General features: G+C 37.3%; 2 protein-coding genes and 1 pseudogene across 5 annotated transcripts in view; 1 reads left to right on the top strand and 2 right to left on the bottom strand.

Moving 5' to 3' along the window:
• The window catches only part of LOC137633314 (cytoplasmic 60S subunit biogenesis factor ZNF622), a 62,646-nt gene extending 61,202 nt beyond the window's left edge, over positions 1-1,444 (bottom strand). The window contains exon 1 of one of the 2 annotated variants that reach the window (XM_068365544.1): positions 1,156-1,444. In XM_068365544.1, the coding sequence (XP_068221645.1) occupies positions 1,156-1,341 (186 nt within the window). In that variant the 5' untranslated portion in view covers positions 1,342-1,444. The remainder of the gene's footprint in view (positions 1-1,155) is intronic. The other variant, XM_068365545.1, reaches the window with a different exon arrangement.
• Positions 1,445-6,557: 5,113 nt separating this feature from the next.
• The window catches only part of eIF5 (eukaryotic translation initiation factor 5), a 51,824-nt gene continuing 42,274 nt past the window's right edge, over positions 6,558-16,107 (top strand). The window contains exons 1-2 of one of the 3 annotated variants that reach the window (XM_068365064.1): positions 6,558-6,666; positions 6,930-7,089. The gene's annotated coding sequence lies outside the window, so the exon portion shown is untranslated. Of the gene's footprint in view, positions 6,667-6,929; positions 7,090-7,173; positions 7,209-7,421; positions 7,441-16,107 lie in introns of those variants that run through there. The other 2 variants (XM_068365065.1, XM_068365067.1) reach the window with 2 other exon arrangements.
• LOC137633205 (uncharacterized) lies at positions 9,797-11,441 on the bottom strand (annotated as a pseudogene).

Raw genomic sequence — 16,107 nt, forward strand, 5'->3', positions numbered from 1 at the left:
TAGGACTACTAAACTCAATTTTTTTTAAAGCGCCGCATTTGCACCGACTCGCAGCATTGCCCTTTTAGCTTGGAAGAGTTTCCTGATCACTGATTGGTTAGAATTATCTTGTCCAACCAATCAGCGATCAGGAAACTTTTCCGAGCTAAAAGGGCACTCCTGTGAGTCGGTGCAAATCTGCCTCACTAAAAAGTGGTGTGTTTAGTCTAGCTGGAGGCCTTTTATATTGCTAATTCTACAAGTGTCATTATTCATATATTAAAACGGACTCTAATTCTTTCCCAACGTATCTTTATCTCAACCATCTACAATAATACCACATTCTTAACCATGGAAATATGCTAGGACATTGTATTTAGCAATATATTATTGCAAGTTCTGATTTTAATACTTTTCTTTCCCTCTCTCGGGTATTAAGCAGATAATAAACCTCGGGGTGTATGTATGACAGCGGCCACCTGTATGTATCATTATGACTATTATAATACGGCAGTGTAAGGGGCGTCGCAGGTAAGTAGGTAAGGAGATGGCTTGTAGGTTAGGTTAGGGGGGAAAGTTTAGGTTAGTTGATGTCCATTTTTAATAAACATGTGAGGAACTGGCCGCTGATATACAAAGGCTCCTCATCCTCTAAATTTAGAATAATAGATTTGGGGTGTATGTATTAGAGCGGCCACCTGTATGTATTATGTCTAACTTAGAAAACGGCAGTGTAAAGGGGGTCGCAGGGGGGCATTAGCCCCCACCCTGTTAGGTAAGGTTGTGAGAACATGGCTTGTAGGGTACGTTAGGTTAGGGGGGGAAGTTTAGGTTAGTCGATGTTTATTTTAATCAATGCGTGAGGACCTGGCCGCTGATATACAAAGGCTCCATAGATTTCACAACCCATTTGATAATTCTTCGGTGCTTTTGCTTACCAAAGATAGATTGTTTTGCTTTTAAAATACAAGACAAAATAATATAAATGAAAAGATAAATTTTATATACAAAATACATTGCAAGATGACTATAGGTGTTCTTGTAATGTATATGATGCCTCGACCCTAAACCTGAACACAAAGGTATCAAAAACGTAATGGAGTAATAATAAGCTATTTGAAAACTTTGTTTCAAGCAAACTTCTGGATAAAACTAGGGAATATGGATGAATCTTACCCATACCTGAGCAATTTGAGTCTCTGCCTGCAAGGCCCGATCTTTGAAGGTTTGTTCCGAGACTGGAGGCAGATCAGCAACCTTTCTCATTAAATTGTAGCGATGCCAGTCAGATCGAAAGTGTTCCCTTTGTCCTTCCGCAGTCTGATATGCAACATGACAGCTTAAGCACGTAAATGCCGACATCTTGGAAATAAAACGATGTAGATTAATATATAGTGGGCTCAAAATCTTCGATATTTGTCAGGGTCGTGTGTTATGATGACACTATGGTGCAGGGTTGCCAGATTATTTCGACTGGATTATCGTACATGAGCCTTAGAATTGTCGTTTTTCAACCAAAATTATCATACACAGTTTCAACATAATTATTAAAGAGTTACATGATTGACTTATTTCAAAATATTTTAGTATAATTGTTTAATTAAACACATATGTATATACCTAAGGTATGTATCGCACATCGTACTGGACCTAAAATAACCGTACATGTAGGATAATTATCGTATGAATGGCACCCCTGCTATGGTGCAACATATACTGTCTAGCGAGGGACGAGATTTATCTATGTAACGGCTCCTCTATTAAAGCTAGAACTGGTCGTCCAAAATATCTGAGAAATGCTACACATCTTACAGCCAAAGAATTGTTTAGGCACAAAAATAGTTACAGATGGTTTCAAGATGTTGGAGTAAAGATTTATAAGTACTGTAGGCTCTAGAGTGTTCAAATATGCAGTTCCTAGACCATATAACAAGCTCTCACTAGACATCTGAAAGACTAAAGATATTGAGGCTTTCAAGAAGAAACTAAAAACTTTCTTGTTTTATACGAGGTTTGATAATATGGATTTGACAATTAACACAGAATATGTTGTATGATTCTATAAATACCTAAGAATGTATAAGAAAAACAGGTCTTACAGGTCACAGGTCCTGTAATCCATAGGGTTCCCCTGTGGGATGGGACCAGAAAAGCAGTCATTATTATTATTATTATTATTATTATTATTATTATTATTATTATTATTATTATTATTATTATTATTATTATTATTATTATTATTATGATTATTATTATTATTATTATTATTACTTGCTAAGCTACAACCCTAGATGGAAAAGCAGGATGCTATAAACCCAGGGGCCCCAACAATGAAAATAACTCAGTGAGGAAAGGAAAAATGAAAAATTGAATATTTTAAGAATAGCAACATCAAAATGAATATTTCCTAAGTAAATTATAAAAACTTTAACAAATCAAGAAAGAGAGAAATTAGATAAAATAGCGTACCCGAGTGTACCCTCAAGCAAGAAAACTTTAACCCAAGGCAGTGGAAGACCATGGTACAAAGGTTATGGCACTACCTAAGACTAGAAAACAATGGTTTGATTTCGGAGTGTCCTTCTCCTAGAAGAGCTGCTTACAATAGCTAAAAGTGTCTCTTTTACCCTTACCAAGAGGGAAGTGGCCACTGAACAATTACAGTGCAGTAGTTAATCCCTTGGGTGAAGAAAAACTGTTTGGTAATCTCAGTGTTTTCAGGTGTATGAGGAGAGAGGAGAATCTGTAAAGAATAGGCCAGACTATTCGGTGTGCGTGTGTGTAGGCAAAGGGAAAGTGAATCGTAACCAGAGATAAAGATCCAATGTAGAACTGTCTGGCCAGTCAAAGGACCTCATAACTCTCTGATTAGGTTGGTTTTGCTTGATATCACTGCTGAATTGTTAACAAATAGATTGCAAAGAATAGTTCTTTGTGGGCATTACAGCAATTATGAGAATATACCCCTAGTTGGAAAAGCAGGACGCTATAAGGCCAAGGTATCCAACAGGAAAAAATAGCCCAGTGAGGAAAGGAAACAAAGAAATAAAAAAACTACATCAGAAGCAATGAATAAAGAATAAAAAATATTATAAGATCAGTAATATCGTTATAATAGATCTGTCATAACTATGGAGAGAGACTTATGTCAGCCTGTTCAACATAAAAACATTGCTGCAAGTTTGAACTTTTCAAGTTCCAATGATTCGATTACCTGATTAGGAAGATCGTTCCACAATCTGGTCAGAGCTGGAATAAAACTCCTAGAATACAGTGTAGTATTTGGTCTTATGATGGAGAAGGCATGACTGTTTAAATTACAGCATATCCCGTATGTGAAACCTATTTGATCTCACCTGGTGTGAAGCTAGAGATTTGGGAGCCGTGAGGTCTGAGCTAGTAAAGAGGGCACCCTCTCCCTTACCTTGGTGAAACGGAAATTTTCAATGTATCCTTGCATACTTTTACTTTAAAGGCTCCTTTCTCTTGGAGGTCCAGGAGGCACTCTAAAAAAGCAACCCCCTCCGCCCCCCTTAGCTATGCCACTATATCCCTTCATCAGTTGCCCAGAATATTGGCATATTAAAAAAGCTTTCCAAGATTTGCCCAGAAATTTCTCTCCTGAAGAAATTTTATAATTCTTAGCTCTCACCTTATATTGGTGTAGGCTACACAAATATCAATATCTACTAAATTCCTTATCCCTGATTTGGATATTAGTATATTGCATCGTCATTCAATCAGCAAGAAACTTTTCACAATTCTGTCCATGCTTTGTATTCAGATCTTTCCAAACTGTATTGTCCACTATATACAGTAATATAAGGTATGTAGTTAATCGTAATATTCTTGCCTATGCATTCTGGCTCAATGCTGTAAAACATTCTATAAGTATCTTTCTGAGTTTAAACAAATTTTAGAAGGGTCTATCTCACCGAATAGTTACCTTCGCCAAAATCGAAGAATTTGCAAAGGCTATAGATTCACCCTTGGCTGTTTGTTAGTTTATTTGTGTATTTATTAAGCTAAGAAAATATTTGCCATTTATTTAACATTACGATTATTTTCAAAGTATTACTACATACTTGTACTTTGATGCGCTTTACCCAAAATATTACAGATTCATCCTTGGGTCATACCCAACATGACTACAATGTTTGGTCAAAATTGGTACAATGTTTATATATATATATATATATATATATATATATATATATATATATATATATATATATATATATATATATATATATATATATATAAACATTGTACCAATTTTGACCAAACATTGTAGTCATGTTGGGTATGACCCAAGGATGAATCTGTAATATTTTGGGTAAAGCGCATCAAAGTACAAGTATGTAGTAATACTTTGAAAATAATCGTAATGTTAAATAAATGGCAAATATTTTCTTAGCTTAATTTTTTTTCTTTTTGAACATTATGCAAAAACTACAGAAGCAATTTCAACAAAACTTGGTGGACATGCGAGGTATGACCCATGACAAATCAATTATATTTTTTAAGAAAATACATCGAAGTACAACTATAATATTAAGTTAAGAGCAAAATAAGACTGCTTGGTGTGGCGAAGGCACACTCTCTACTGAATCTCTAGTTCAAAGTTAGTGCAAAGGCTTTTCTGTTGATCAGGTTGATGAAAATCTTGTTTCGTGGTTTATCCATTACACATATATTCAATACAAGTGGTTGTCAGGATGCCTGAAAACTTTAAATCAATCAATCAATACAAGTGGAAATCTTAAATATACCTTATTTATCATCTTCACATGTTGTACACAGATTCTATCGAAAAGACAGATGAAGTGCAACTTGTATAATTATTGAATCAATTGTTACATTAGGGTGCAATAGTAAGTCAAACCATGTTGGCCGCTATGTGCAGGTCACAGCGGTCTAGACTGGCTACCCAAACGTACATAAACTAAAAAGGCTGGCCTATTCTTTACAGATTCTCCTCTGTCCTCATACACTTTACAACACTGAGATTACCAAACGATTCTTCTTCGCTCAAAGGGTCAACTTACTTCACTTTACTTTAAGGGCTGCTTATATATCCGGTCCTATAAAGCAGGGGAACCCTATTCTCTACAGGATCTCTGCAATGGTAAGGGTAGAAGAGGCTCTTTAGCTATGGTAAGCAGCTCTTCTAGGAGAAGGACACTCCAAAGTCAAACCATTATTCTCTAGTCTTCGGTAGTGCCATATAGCCTCTCTAACATGATCTTCCACTATCTTCCAGTAGAGTTCTCTTGTTTGAGGATACACTGGGGTATGCTATTCTATCTTGTTTTTCTCCATCTTGCTTTTATGAAGTTTTGATAGTTTATACATAAAATCTAATTTAATGTTGTTTCTGTCCGTAAAATATTTATCATTTCTCTTGCAGTTTGTTTATATCCTTATTTCCATTCCTCACTTGGCTATTTTTTTTGTTGGAGCCCTTGGGCTTATAGCATCCTGCTTTTCCAAATAGGTTTGTAATAATAATAATAATAATAATAATAATAATAATAATAAATATCGAAGAACGCATACGAAAACATGTATTGTAGGTGGCGCAACTGGGATTTCCATGTGTGATAAGACCAGGAAAAAAACTCCTTAAACAAGAAAAATTAAAATAAAAGGTTAGACTGTAAGAATTAACTACGTACCCTATATTACGTAGTGGATGTCATAGTTTGGGATAATAGCAAGGCAAAGGATGTCTAGAATTATGAAAAAGTCCCATACAAGGTAGGAGAACAATATTAAACATATGTGAATAAGAATATTTTCGAGTGGAGAGGATACAATGTCCTTGACCTACTTACAATCATACTTTGAGTTTTATCAGGTTTTAAATGAATCCTTTATAGATTACTCTTTAAATTACATTTACTTAAAATCCCAGAGAATATGAACGAATATACAATGTCTTTTGGTTGAAAATATTTACGAGTATCTTACAGGCATAGTCTTCTCTGCTACATTTTAGTCGACATTTTATTATTTCTTATTTTCTTCCTTGTTGGGTGAAAGATATCATAATTTTTGGACTAAAAACCCATTCAAAGTTGGGCGGTGTCTGACTTGTCCAGCATCATACTACAGATGCTTTATAAAATGAAATATATAATTTTATATCGAGGAAAAAGTAATAAAATATGTGGGCGTCGGGAGACCGATAGAGTCTAGAAAGGTGAACGAGTCAGCTGATTCTGCGTAGACTGCCAAAAGAAAAGAAAATGCAGAATTAATCATTGTCGTCATGTGACGTGGAATGTGAATGTCTTTAAATTAGTTGTAAATTGTCATATTTGTAAAATTTAATTTAGATTAAACGATATTAAATTGTTACGTCATTCTCTTACAGCATTTTTGTTACGACATTGTAATTACATATTCAGCACGAGGAGAATTTCGAGAAGCTAAACATCTTTTCAAAATAAAATTTCATTTAAATAGCTTCAAACAGATTTATTTTCAATCAGACTAAATTAAACGGAATCAATAATAGTAATTATTTGATTACTCTTAAAGTTAGATGAAATTAATATAATTGCGAAGATGTATTCACTTTACGAAAGTCCGCAAAGGCGAAAGGCGAAAATTATTAGTTAGTTACCCTACAGTAATCCGCCCTTATTTAATCATCAAATTACCTATTTGGTAATTACCGTGGTAAGTTCCAATGACTATCAACCTTTCTGTTTTATATCGAATTAACAAACGAAACAAAAGATTCCCTAAAAACACGTTGAAAGAAAATGATTGTTATGCGTCATAAAATGGCGCATGCTCAGACCTTTATGGATTTCACAACGTGAGACATTTGACGAAAAAATATGAAATTTCTCATTTATTTCTAAACTTACACACTTCTAAAAAATCGAATTGCATTTGCTGCCATGCCGCTGTTTGATATAACATTAAATATGTTCCAGGTACAAACCATTTAAAGGTTTAATTAAGAGTCTTTGGAGTTCGTCAGTCGCCATACTGTTGGTGAACTACCTACCGGACGGGCGTCGGCAACTTCAATTCTTAAAAACCTGCCATCATCAGCCTTAGAAGGCACTTTCATGATTTTATTCAGCTGGCATAGTGAGTATGCTCTTCCCAGGAAGCTTTTTATTTCTAATCAAACGGTTTGGGTTAATGGATTAGCTCGTAATTTAAGCTTACATCCGAAGGAATCCCAAGGACATATGGTTACCTGCTTAGTGAGTATGATCTTCCAAGGAAGCTTTTTAAGCTTTTTATTTCTAATCTAATGGTTTTGTTTCTTATCTAATTGTTTTGGTTGATGGATTAGCTCGCAATTTAAGCTTACAACTGAAGGAATCCCAAGGACATATGGTTACCTGTGATCGACTTCGACGGGGTAACATAGCGTTCGACTGATCGATTATGCCCCCATGGCCATGTGGGTCCGGTGATGGCCTTGTGCTTTAGGTAATTCACGTGATTTAATAGACAATTAGTGAAATTCCTGTTATAATATGTACAGATTTAGCCTTATCTCTAGTAGTAATCGATTTATTTTAATGTAATTGTTCTTAGAATTTTTCTAATTTTCCTCTTCCCTTCCTCACTGAGCTATTTTCCCTGTTGGGGCCCTTGGGCTTATAGCATTCTGCTTTTCCAATTAGGGTTGTAGCTTAGCAAATAATAATAATAATAATAATGAGCACGCTAGGCAGACGGTATCTCGGACTCGTAAATCAGGGGTCTGCAAAGCTTATGTTGACTTGTAAACAGCTGCTATTAAACCTATGGGACATTTAGTTTTAAATGCTGTTTTGTAGGTTAGGCATTGGTATCTTGTGTCAGATTCTTGGATAGTCTGGTCTATACGGCAACTGTTTACTGTGCATCACTCGATAAACTCCAGTAAATGTGGGAATATCTTGTCGTATGTCATTTTCGAAGGTTTTTTTTTTTTTTTGGTAATTTTGTAGTGAATTACATGGCAATGTAACCTAGGAAAAAAACTACTGTTTCTTATAGAAAAAATTACGCTCTCGTCAAAAATGACGATCGTTTCCGTCGCAAATGAATAGTTTCAGAAATATATATACATCTATATCCTACGATAATTGGGGACCCCAGTGGGAACTCGGGGTTTTGGGTGGGGAAAACATACTGGGGAAACGATATAAAATATTTTCCTATAGTAAATAACGTGAATTAACCGAATTTGATGTTCATTTCAATCGGAAACAAACAGATCAACCAATTCGGATAACTTTGAGTTGCACGGTGTCACTTCTCTTACAAACGAACGATAACATTAGCAACGTTACCAATAACTACCACCGGCACGCTGACATTACTAAAGATAGTTATGATAGATATTTCCGTATGTATTTTAAATAATTTCTCCATATAAGTTTTACTCAATATATAAAAAGTACAAAAAGGTCGCAGAACCTAACAAACCCACCTAACCTAGCCTAGTAGTATGACAGGTCACAAAATAACATTTGATCTACATCGGATGTTGGCAGCATTGGTTACTGTATTTTTTCATGACACAATCTTTGTAACGGCGCCTCCAAAGTTTATCCAGATATACAGTTTTGTATTTTCCTCCGGTTATTATTATTTCAAGAAGGTAATGTATAGAGAAGAGAAGGCTTGTTTTACGTTTATATATCGATTCCCCAGTATGTTTTCCCCACCCAAAACCCCGAGTTCCCATTGGGGGTCCCCCATTATTGGAGGATATAGATGTATATATATTTCTGAAACTATTAATTTGCGACGGGAACGAGTGTCATTTTCGAAGAGAGCGTAATTTTTTCTAAAAGAAAAATTAGTTGTTTTCCTAGGTTACATTACAATGAAACCGAAAGGTGATGCTTCTGTCTTAAGTTTTGTTCAGACATAAGGGTCTCTATGTTGGTTGTGTGTGTTCAGTGTAAACTTATATAATGTAATTAAAGCGCATTTTATTTGTTAATAGTGATAAGGTGGGATAGAAAACCATGTTTGAACAAATGCTACAACAGAGCCTTTGTAGTTTGTTTGGATCGCCAGATGATAGTCATGAATGAAAATAATTGGTCGATTTTTCACTGTAAATATAACCGAAGGAAATATTAATGTATTCACTAGGTCACATTCCCTAGCCAGATTTGTAAAAGGCCACAGAACTTAACAAACTTATCGGAGCCTCTGCCGTTTATGGGGACAGCCCTTCGACCGGCCGAAAATCGAGGTAAAAAGTCCGAAATCGGCTCTTTTTTTTTTTACGGGAATGATTTGTTAGATAATGTAGATTGACGGGACAGTATTAAATTGTAAAACTGAATGTTTATTGAAATCGAGTAAAAAAAGTCCGAAATCGGCTCTTTTTACGGGAATGATTACATGACGGGTCCTTAAAAACTACAAACTTAACGAAGGGGTAAATATGTAGATTGACGGGACAGTATTAAATTGTAAAACCGAATGATATTATGACGTGTCCTTAAAAACTACAACCTTAACGAAGGGGTAAATATGTTTATTGACGGGACAGTATTAAATTGTAAAACCGAATGATATTATGACGTGTCCTTAGAAACTACAAACTTAACGAAGGGGTAAATATGTAGATTGACGGGACAGTATTAAATTGTAAAACCGAAGGTTCATGGATGTCGGAAATGTGCGAGAAAAATGGACAACTAACCCAAAATTCCCCTCCTAACCTGTCCTACAAGCCATGTCCTTACCTTCATCGTGAACTAAAATGGGGGGGCTACGCCCCCCTGCGACCCCCCAAACACTGTTGCTAACATACAAACCCCACAAACCAAACCTAACCAATCCTAGTAGTTCCCAGGTCACTACCCCTACCCGGGGGCAAGCCCCCGGACCCCCTTCGTAAGTCTCTCACCTACAGAAAAGAAGCTTTGGGCAGCACTCAAAATTATATCTAATCCACATGATCATATTCTAGGTTATTCAGGCTTACCTTAAATTTCGTAATCGCTAAAACCAAAATCCTCCGGTTCTTGGTCCTTCAACCTCTTCTGGGGTGGAGGATTATGAGGAGGACTTGAACTTTTGCGACTAGTGGAAGGTCGGGCGTCGTTAGCTGAAGAACGGCTGCTGGATGGACGAACGTTACTTGGAGGAGGACTTGACCTTTTGCGACTAGTGGAAGGTCGGGCGTCGTTAGCTGAAGAACGGCTGCTGGATGGACGAACGTTACTTGGCCGAACGTTAGAGGGAATCGGCAAGTAGAGAGGACTGGCTTTGAGCGGGTACACGCGCTTGATGAGCTGTACAAATGCCCTGAACGGACATACGGAGTTTTCTATATATCGCTTCCTGATACAGTACTCCGCGAAATAGCTTTCGTACAACGATTTCTGGGTACCGAATCTTGGTAGCACGCTCCTTTTGAGAACCCGCCATTGCGATTCTATAGTGTTCGTATGTACGGTCGGGTCATTAGGATCAACGAAGTTAACACTGGTTTACAGTAAAATGTTTAAAATCATGGTCTTTGACTTTGCCATATCCTTTCCAGCAATCGGAAATGATAGTGGTCCCGGGAAGAACGTGCTCTTTGAGCGCCGAGATCAACGTTTCCGCGTTACGTTTCTTAACCACTTTGAAAAAGGTCTCGCGTGTTTCCCGGTCAATGCCCCCAAAGACCCAGGTTCCTTCGACTTCATGCCCGATGTTATACTTCCTCTTGCCGAACTTGCTCTCGTCCACTTCCACAATGTGCCCTGGTCCACCAATTTTCTTATTGTCCAAAATCAACACTTGTTCACACACTCCTCGGCAAAAGTTGTACCAGTCAACGAGAGTGTGAGAACCAAGGTGTTGGGTCTTCAATTCAACACAGTATTGAGGATAACGATGAACCCAACAACACGTGAGGAGAATATCACGTTCTTCGAGGTGTGAGCCCTCAAAGAATGATTTATGCCGCATTGTGAACTTTCGGCGACACTTGCGGTTCCTACACCTCCAGAAATAATTGGATTTTCCATTGCCCACATTGCAGCCATCACGCATGAGGGCCACATCACCTGTTTTACACTTTTTACATGTACCTCTAAAATCCCCTAAGAGGCCTTCTCGAAATAAATAGTGAAAGAATTCGGGGGTAACACGAGTGAAATCATGTAGCTGTAAAACTCCGAGAGTCTTAATTGCATCAAGCTGATCAATACTGGAGATAAACTCGAAAATATCACTCACAGAGAAACTATACGGAACAGGTCTATCCATCACGGCGGTTAGAGCTGGAAAGGGTCGGCTGTAGGTCAATCTCGGGTCATGGGGGGGGGGATTAAAAATTTGAAATCACGCGGCCCACGAAAGGGTTAGTTCGGTTGCTTTGTTTGACACTGGCTTTATCTGACGAAATATCTAAACTAGATGCTGGATAACCTAACCTTTGTTTGTATATAAAACAAAATAGTATTCAGCATAATTTTGGGACGATTTCGAAAGAAATAACAATCTTAACAAGAGATTAAAATGGAAATTGTTGAAATTAGCGAAAACATACGTACGAACATCGAAAACTGTTCATGCTTGCGCGACCAGCTGATATGCGAATCGAGCGCCGCCAAACGGGTGTTATTATAATCAGGCAGGAAACAATGATTGCGGGAAATTTTACGACCGAGTAAGTTGGCCGTGGCTTCAGCGTACGACGCATTGTAACGGCCTTTTTCTAACATAACATTTCATGATAAATATCCAAGCAGTATCAAATGTCACTAAACATGACGTGTCCTTATAAACTACATACTTAACTAAGGGGTAAATATGTAGATTGACGGGACAGTATTAATTTGTAAAACCGAACGTTTCTTAGACTGGGATGACACGGGCTCTGTCTATCGGGAAAGTTGGAAACTAAGCAGGAGCTACCCGTGACTTGCGTACGGACCATGCTGAACTTAGAAAATATTGCCGTGGTAAAGGTAAATTGTGTTATTAGTCAAAACGATAAATTAACATCATATTATGGTAAGTTAGAAAATTGTAAAGAACATCAACCCCATAATGAAATACGATTTGGCTAGTAATAAGAAAGATATCCCTGTCCCCATAAACGGCAGACACCCCAACTTATCTAACCCAGCCTAGATCCTGGGTCACAACTCAGACCTCCTTCCCAGGTCACCCCTAGCCAGATTTGGGAGCCTTTGTATATCAGCGGCCAGTGCCTCACACGATTAAAAATGAACATCTAATCTAAACTGGGGTGTATGTATGATAGTGGCCACCTGTATGTATTGTCTAACTTAGAATACAGCAGTGAAACGGGGGTCGCAAGGGGACGTTAGCTCCCCCGATAGGTAAGGAGACAGCTTGTAGGTTAGGTTAGGGGGGAAGGTATCGGTTAATTAATGTCTTTTTAATGAACGCATGAGGAACTGGCCACTGATATACAAAGGCTCCCCTAAATTTTAACCTACAGTCCGTGTCCTTACCTACTTGCCTAACGGAGGCCAACGCCCCCTGCGACCCCCCCTTACACTGCCGTATTGTATGTTAGACAATTATATATACAGGTGGCCGCTATCATTTTATACACTCCCAGATTTGTAAAAGGCCACAGAACCTAACCTACCAGTTCCCAGGTCACAATCCCTAGCTGGGGCAAGCCCCTGGACCCCCTTCTCAGGTCACAACCCCTAGCCAGATTTGTTAAAGACCACAACCAAACAGATGTACCTAACTTAACCTGCTAGTTCCCAGGTCACAACTCGTACCCCCTTCCTAGGTCACAACCTCTAGCCAGATTTGTAAAAAGCCACAGATCCTAACCTACTACAGTAGTTCCCGGGGTCACAACCCTTGGCTGGGGTAAGCCCCCGGACCCCATTCCCAGGTTACAGCCCCTTGCCAGATTTGTAAAGGCCACAGAACCTAAAAAAACCTCCTAACCTAACTTAATAGTTCCCAGGTCACAACCCCTAGACGCATTCCCCGTTCCGAGGTCACAAACTAAAAAAAATTAATCCTAACAGTATGATAAAGTGAATTATAAATAAATCTTTCCTACACAATAAAAGGGATTTGCAGTATCTAAATTATATCTTGACCACATCGTAATAAAAATGTTATTAGAGATTACCTTTATGTGAATTTGTTACAACAATTGCGGTTCCTGCACCTCCAATTATAAAAGATTGTCCCCAAAGCATTAAGCTGATAGATATGAGTAATAAATTCGACCACATCACTCAAAGAAAAACTATACGCCTTACGATTGGTGATCACAGAATTTAGCGATGGAAAGGCCGACCTCGATCAGGTCAATCTTGGGTTGCGGGTTGGGTTACAAAATTTGAAATCGCCTGGCCAACATTAGCAGGCTTACAATTGCACGGAAAAGAAAGGGTAGTTCGGGTGGGCTGATTGACTCTGGCTCAATTCTAAACATCTTGACTGGATGTTGCCTACCTTAACCTTTGGTTGTATACATAACAAATTAAGTGTTTGGCATAATTCCAAGACGTGTTTCAATGAACTACAATCTTAACAAGTTGGTAAGGTTGTAGATTGTTGGGATTAGCAAAAACATAAGTCCTAACATCACTAAATGTTCAATCTTGCGCCACCCAACGGGAGTCATTTTAGTCAGGCAGGAAGCGATGCTTGGGGGAAATTGTTCGATAGAGTAACTAGGCCGTAGCTTCAGCAACGGATGCATTATAATGACTTTTACCCTACCTAACATTTCATGATTATTACAGCAGTATTAAATGCAGCTGTACAGGATGTGTCCCAACCAATTAAAAACTTAACAGAGTGGTAAGAATGTATATGGATGGGACAGTATTAATAGGACAAACGAACTCTTCATAACCAGGGACAATAAGGGCTCGATCTATCGTGAAATTTTGAAACTCGGCAGGAGCTATCCGTGACTTGTGTGCGGACCATGCTGAAAATATTGCCATGGTAAAGGTAAATCCTAATATGTGAAATGTTAAAATAACTTTATATTCTGGTGTCACCATAATAAAGAACATTTTCCCCTTAAAAAAGGATTTGATAAGTAATAAGAAAGATGTAGCCTGTCAGAGTGTAAAGTATTTTAAGTACTAGGCCATGGAGCGGCACTGAAATGTGATCTGCTCATCAGAGTATATGAACAAGGGGATAGTTAAATCTCTTGCAAATTTTTGGTAAACAAAAGCTGTAGTGTATTGTTTCATTGCTATTACTGGGTTTGGATTACGGTACCTTTTTTATGATTTTTTTTTATATGACTTGGAAATGAATTTTAAAAAATAATTATATAAAATTAGACGTTTATAGTGTACTGTGTATTTTTTGGTGTTTCAAGTTACTTTACTAATGTATTAATAACTAAGCCCAATGCAGTCCCATAGCTTTTCAGATAAGTAGTTAGCAAAAAATATGGTCCATGTAAGTGACTTGAAATTGTTTCATAATTAGTTGTAATTCATATCTCATCCTTAGGATGGGTTATTGATCTGCAGTGGCTAGGTTCGCTTGCAAATATCATTGCTTCTCTGTCTGGTGTTTTTTTTTTTTGAATGAAGAATGGATATGTAGTCATGCACTGGATGCCAATCATGCAAGTTGTTTTTGGACTACTGTACCTATAAATACACGAGAAATGCCTCTTCATTCCGAGAGGGAAATAGCCACTTGTCTGGTAGGTTCCCAAATCTAAAGATATATCTACCAAACCGAAACTAGATCTTTCAATTTGTTGGCATCGCATTTGAAGATATTGGAAATAGATAGGTAAGAAAGTCTCTCGTAACTGAAAATTTCTTCGATTGAAGATTGCATATGGCTGCTAATTCCGTAACGGAAAATTGAAAGTCAGACTCTGGTCCAGGAACATCACCTGTCTATGATTTTATGAACTTTCTTGGAGCTTACTCTGCTAGGGAGGTACATCAGAACTAGAATTAGTCAAATAAAGAAAGTTTAAAATAAAATGGGAATTTTAATAGGATATCAGGTTATTAGTAGTTGCCTACTGTATGTTATGGTGTTCAGAACTGTGGGTTTGAAGAGATCTGTATACATGTCCCCGTATAGTCTAGCATAATATAGTACGACTTTCCAAGACCTAATTTTGAAGAAACTTACGTATTGCTTGGACGGCTACATAATTAGACAAACTACAATACAGTATGTCCGTTTTGTGTTGAAATAGGGTTTTATAAAACTGTTTTAATTCTGTCCATAGTAGTCTCATAGTATCATGAAATGAAAACGATTCCAACATTCATGATATCCATTGTTTACCATTCATAAGATGATCTAGGCTACTATTTGTGCTTTCCTAATCAGCTGATTAAGACAAACTAACAAAGGATGATTTTCCCTTAAACCTGATTTTTTATACAGGTGTTACAAAGCAGATTTATAATATTACTATGTAAATCTATATCGCTGACTCATATCGAGAATATTTTAGTGTGTATACCTTGTTAAAAGTTTAACACTTTAGTCTAGGTAGGCCCGCTTGTGGTAGAGGAAATATTAGATAAATGGACTTCTCCAGGGCTCAAAGATTAATTAAAAAGATATTGTCTAGTATAAAACATTAGGGGCTTTGGTGCCATTTCATTTTAATTATAGTATAGTATAGTATTAGATAAGAAATTTGGAATGATGTAATTAACTATATCTTTTCATAACTACTATTTTGAACCCCATAACCTACATTCAGTGACAGCTAATATCCTAAAATCTTATTTTTGTTAAAAAAAATCCCTTTTATTAATGCCCTTCTGGTTTTTAACTTATGAAGGTGGTGTCCTGAATTTGATTTCCCATAATTAGTACTGGTAGACATTTCCAATCTCCAGTTGAGAAAGATTTTTATCGGCATGCAGTTGTTTCTTTGCCATTCTTTCACCTCTATATCTACAAATGCTAGCGCTGTCACTGACATTAAGAATTTCACGTTAATGTTTAATTAAACGAGATGTTTGTTGGAATAATTCCGAACTAATGCCTACAGTATTCCCTTTTTTGGATGGAATGAGAAGGGCTTCTGGCGTGTGTACTGTACAGTTGTTTTGTAGAGTTTAATTGTAATTTTGAGATCGGGTCAAACTATTAAATTCATCTGAAAAACAAAGTATCGGGAGGGGGATTTGT

The sequence above is a fragment of the Palaemon carinicauda genome, chromosome 42 (assembly GCF_036898095.1).
Source record: "Palaemon carinicauda isolate YSFRI2023 chromosome 42, ASM3689809v2, whole genome shotgun sequence".
Lineage (NCBI taxonomy): Eukaryota > Metazoa > Arthropoda > Malacostraca > Decapoda > Palaemonidae > Palaemon > Palaemon carinicauda.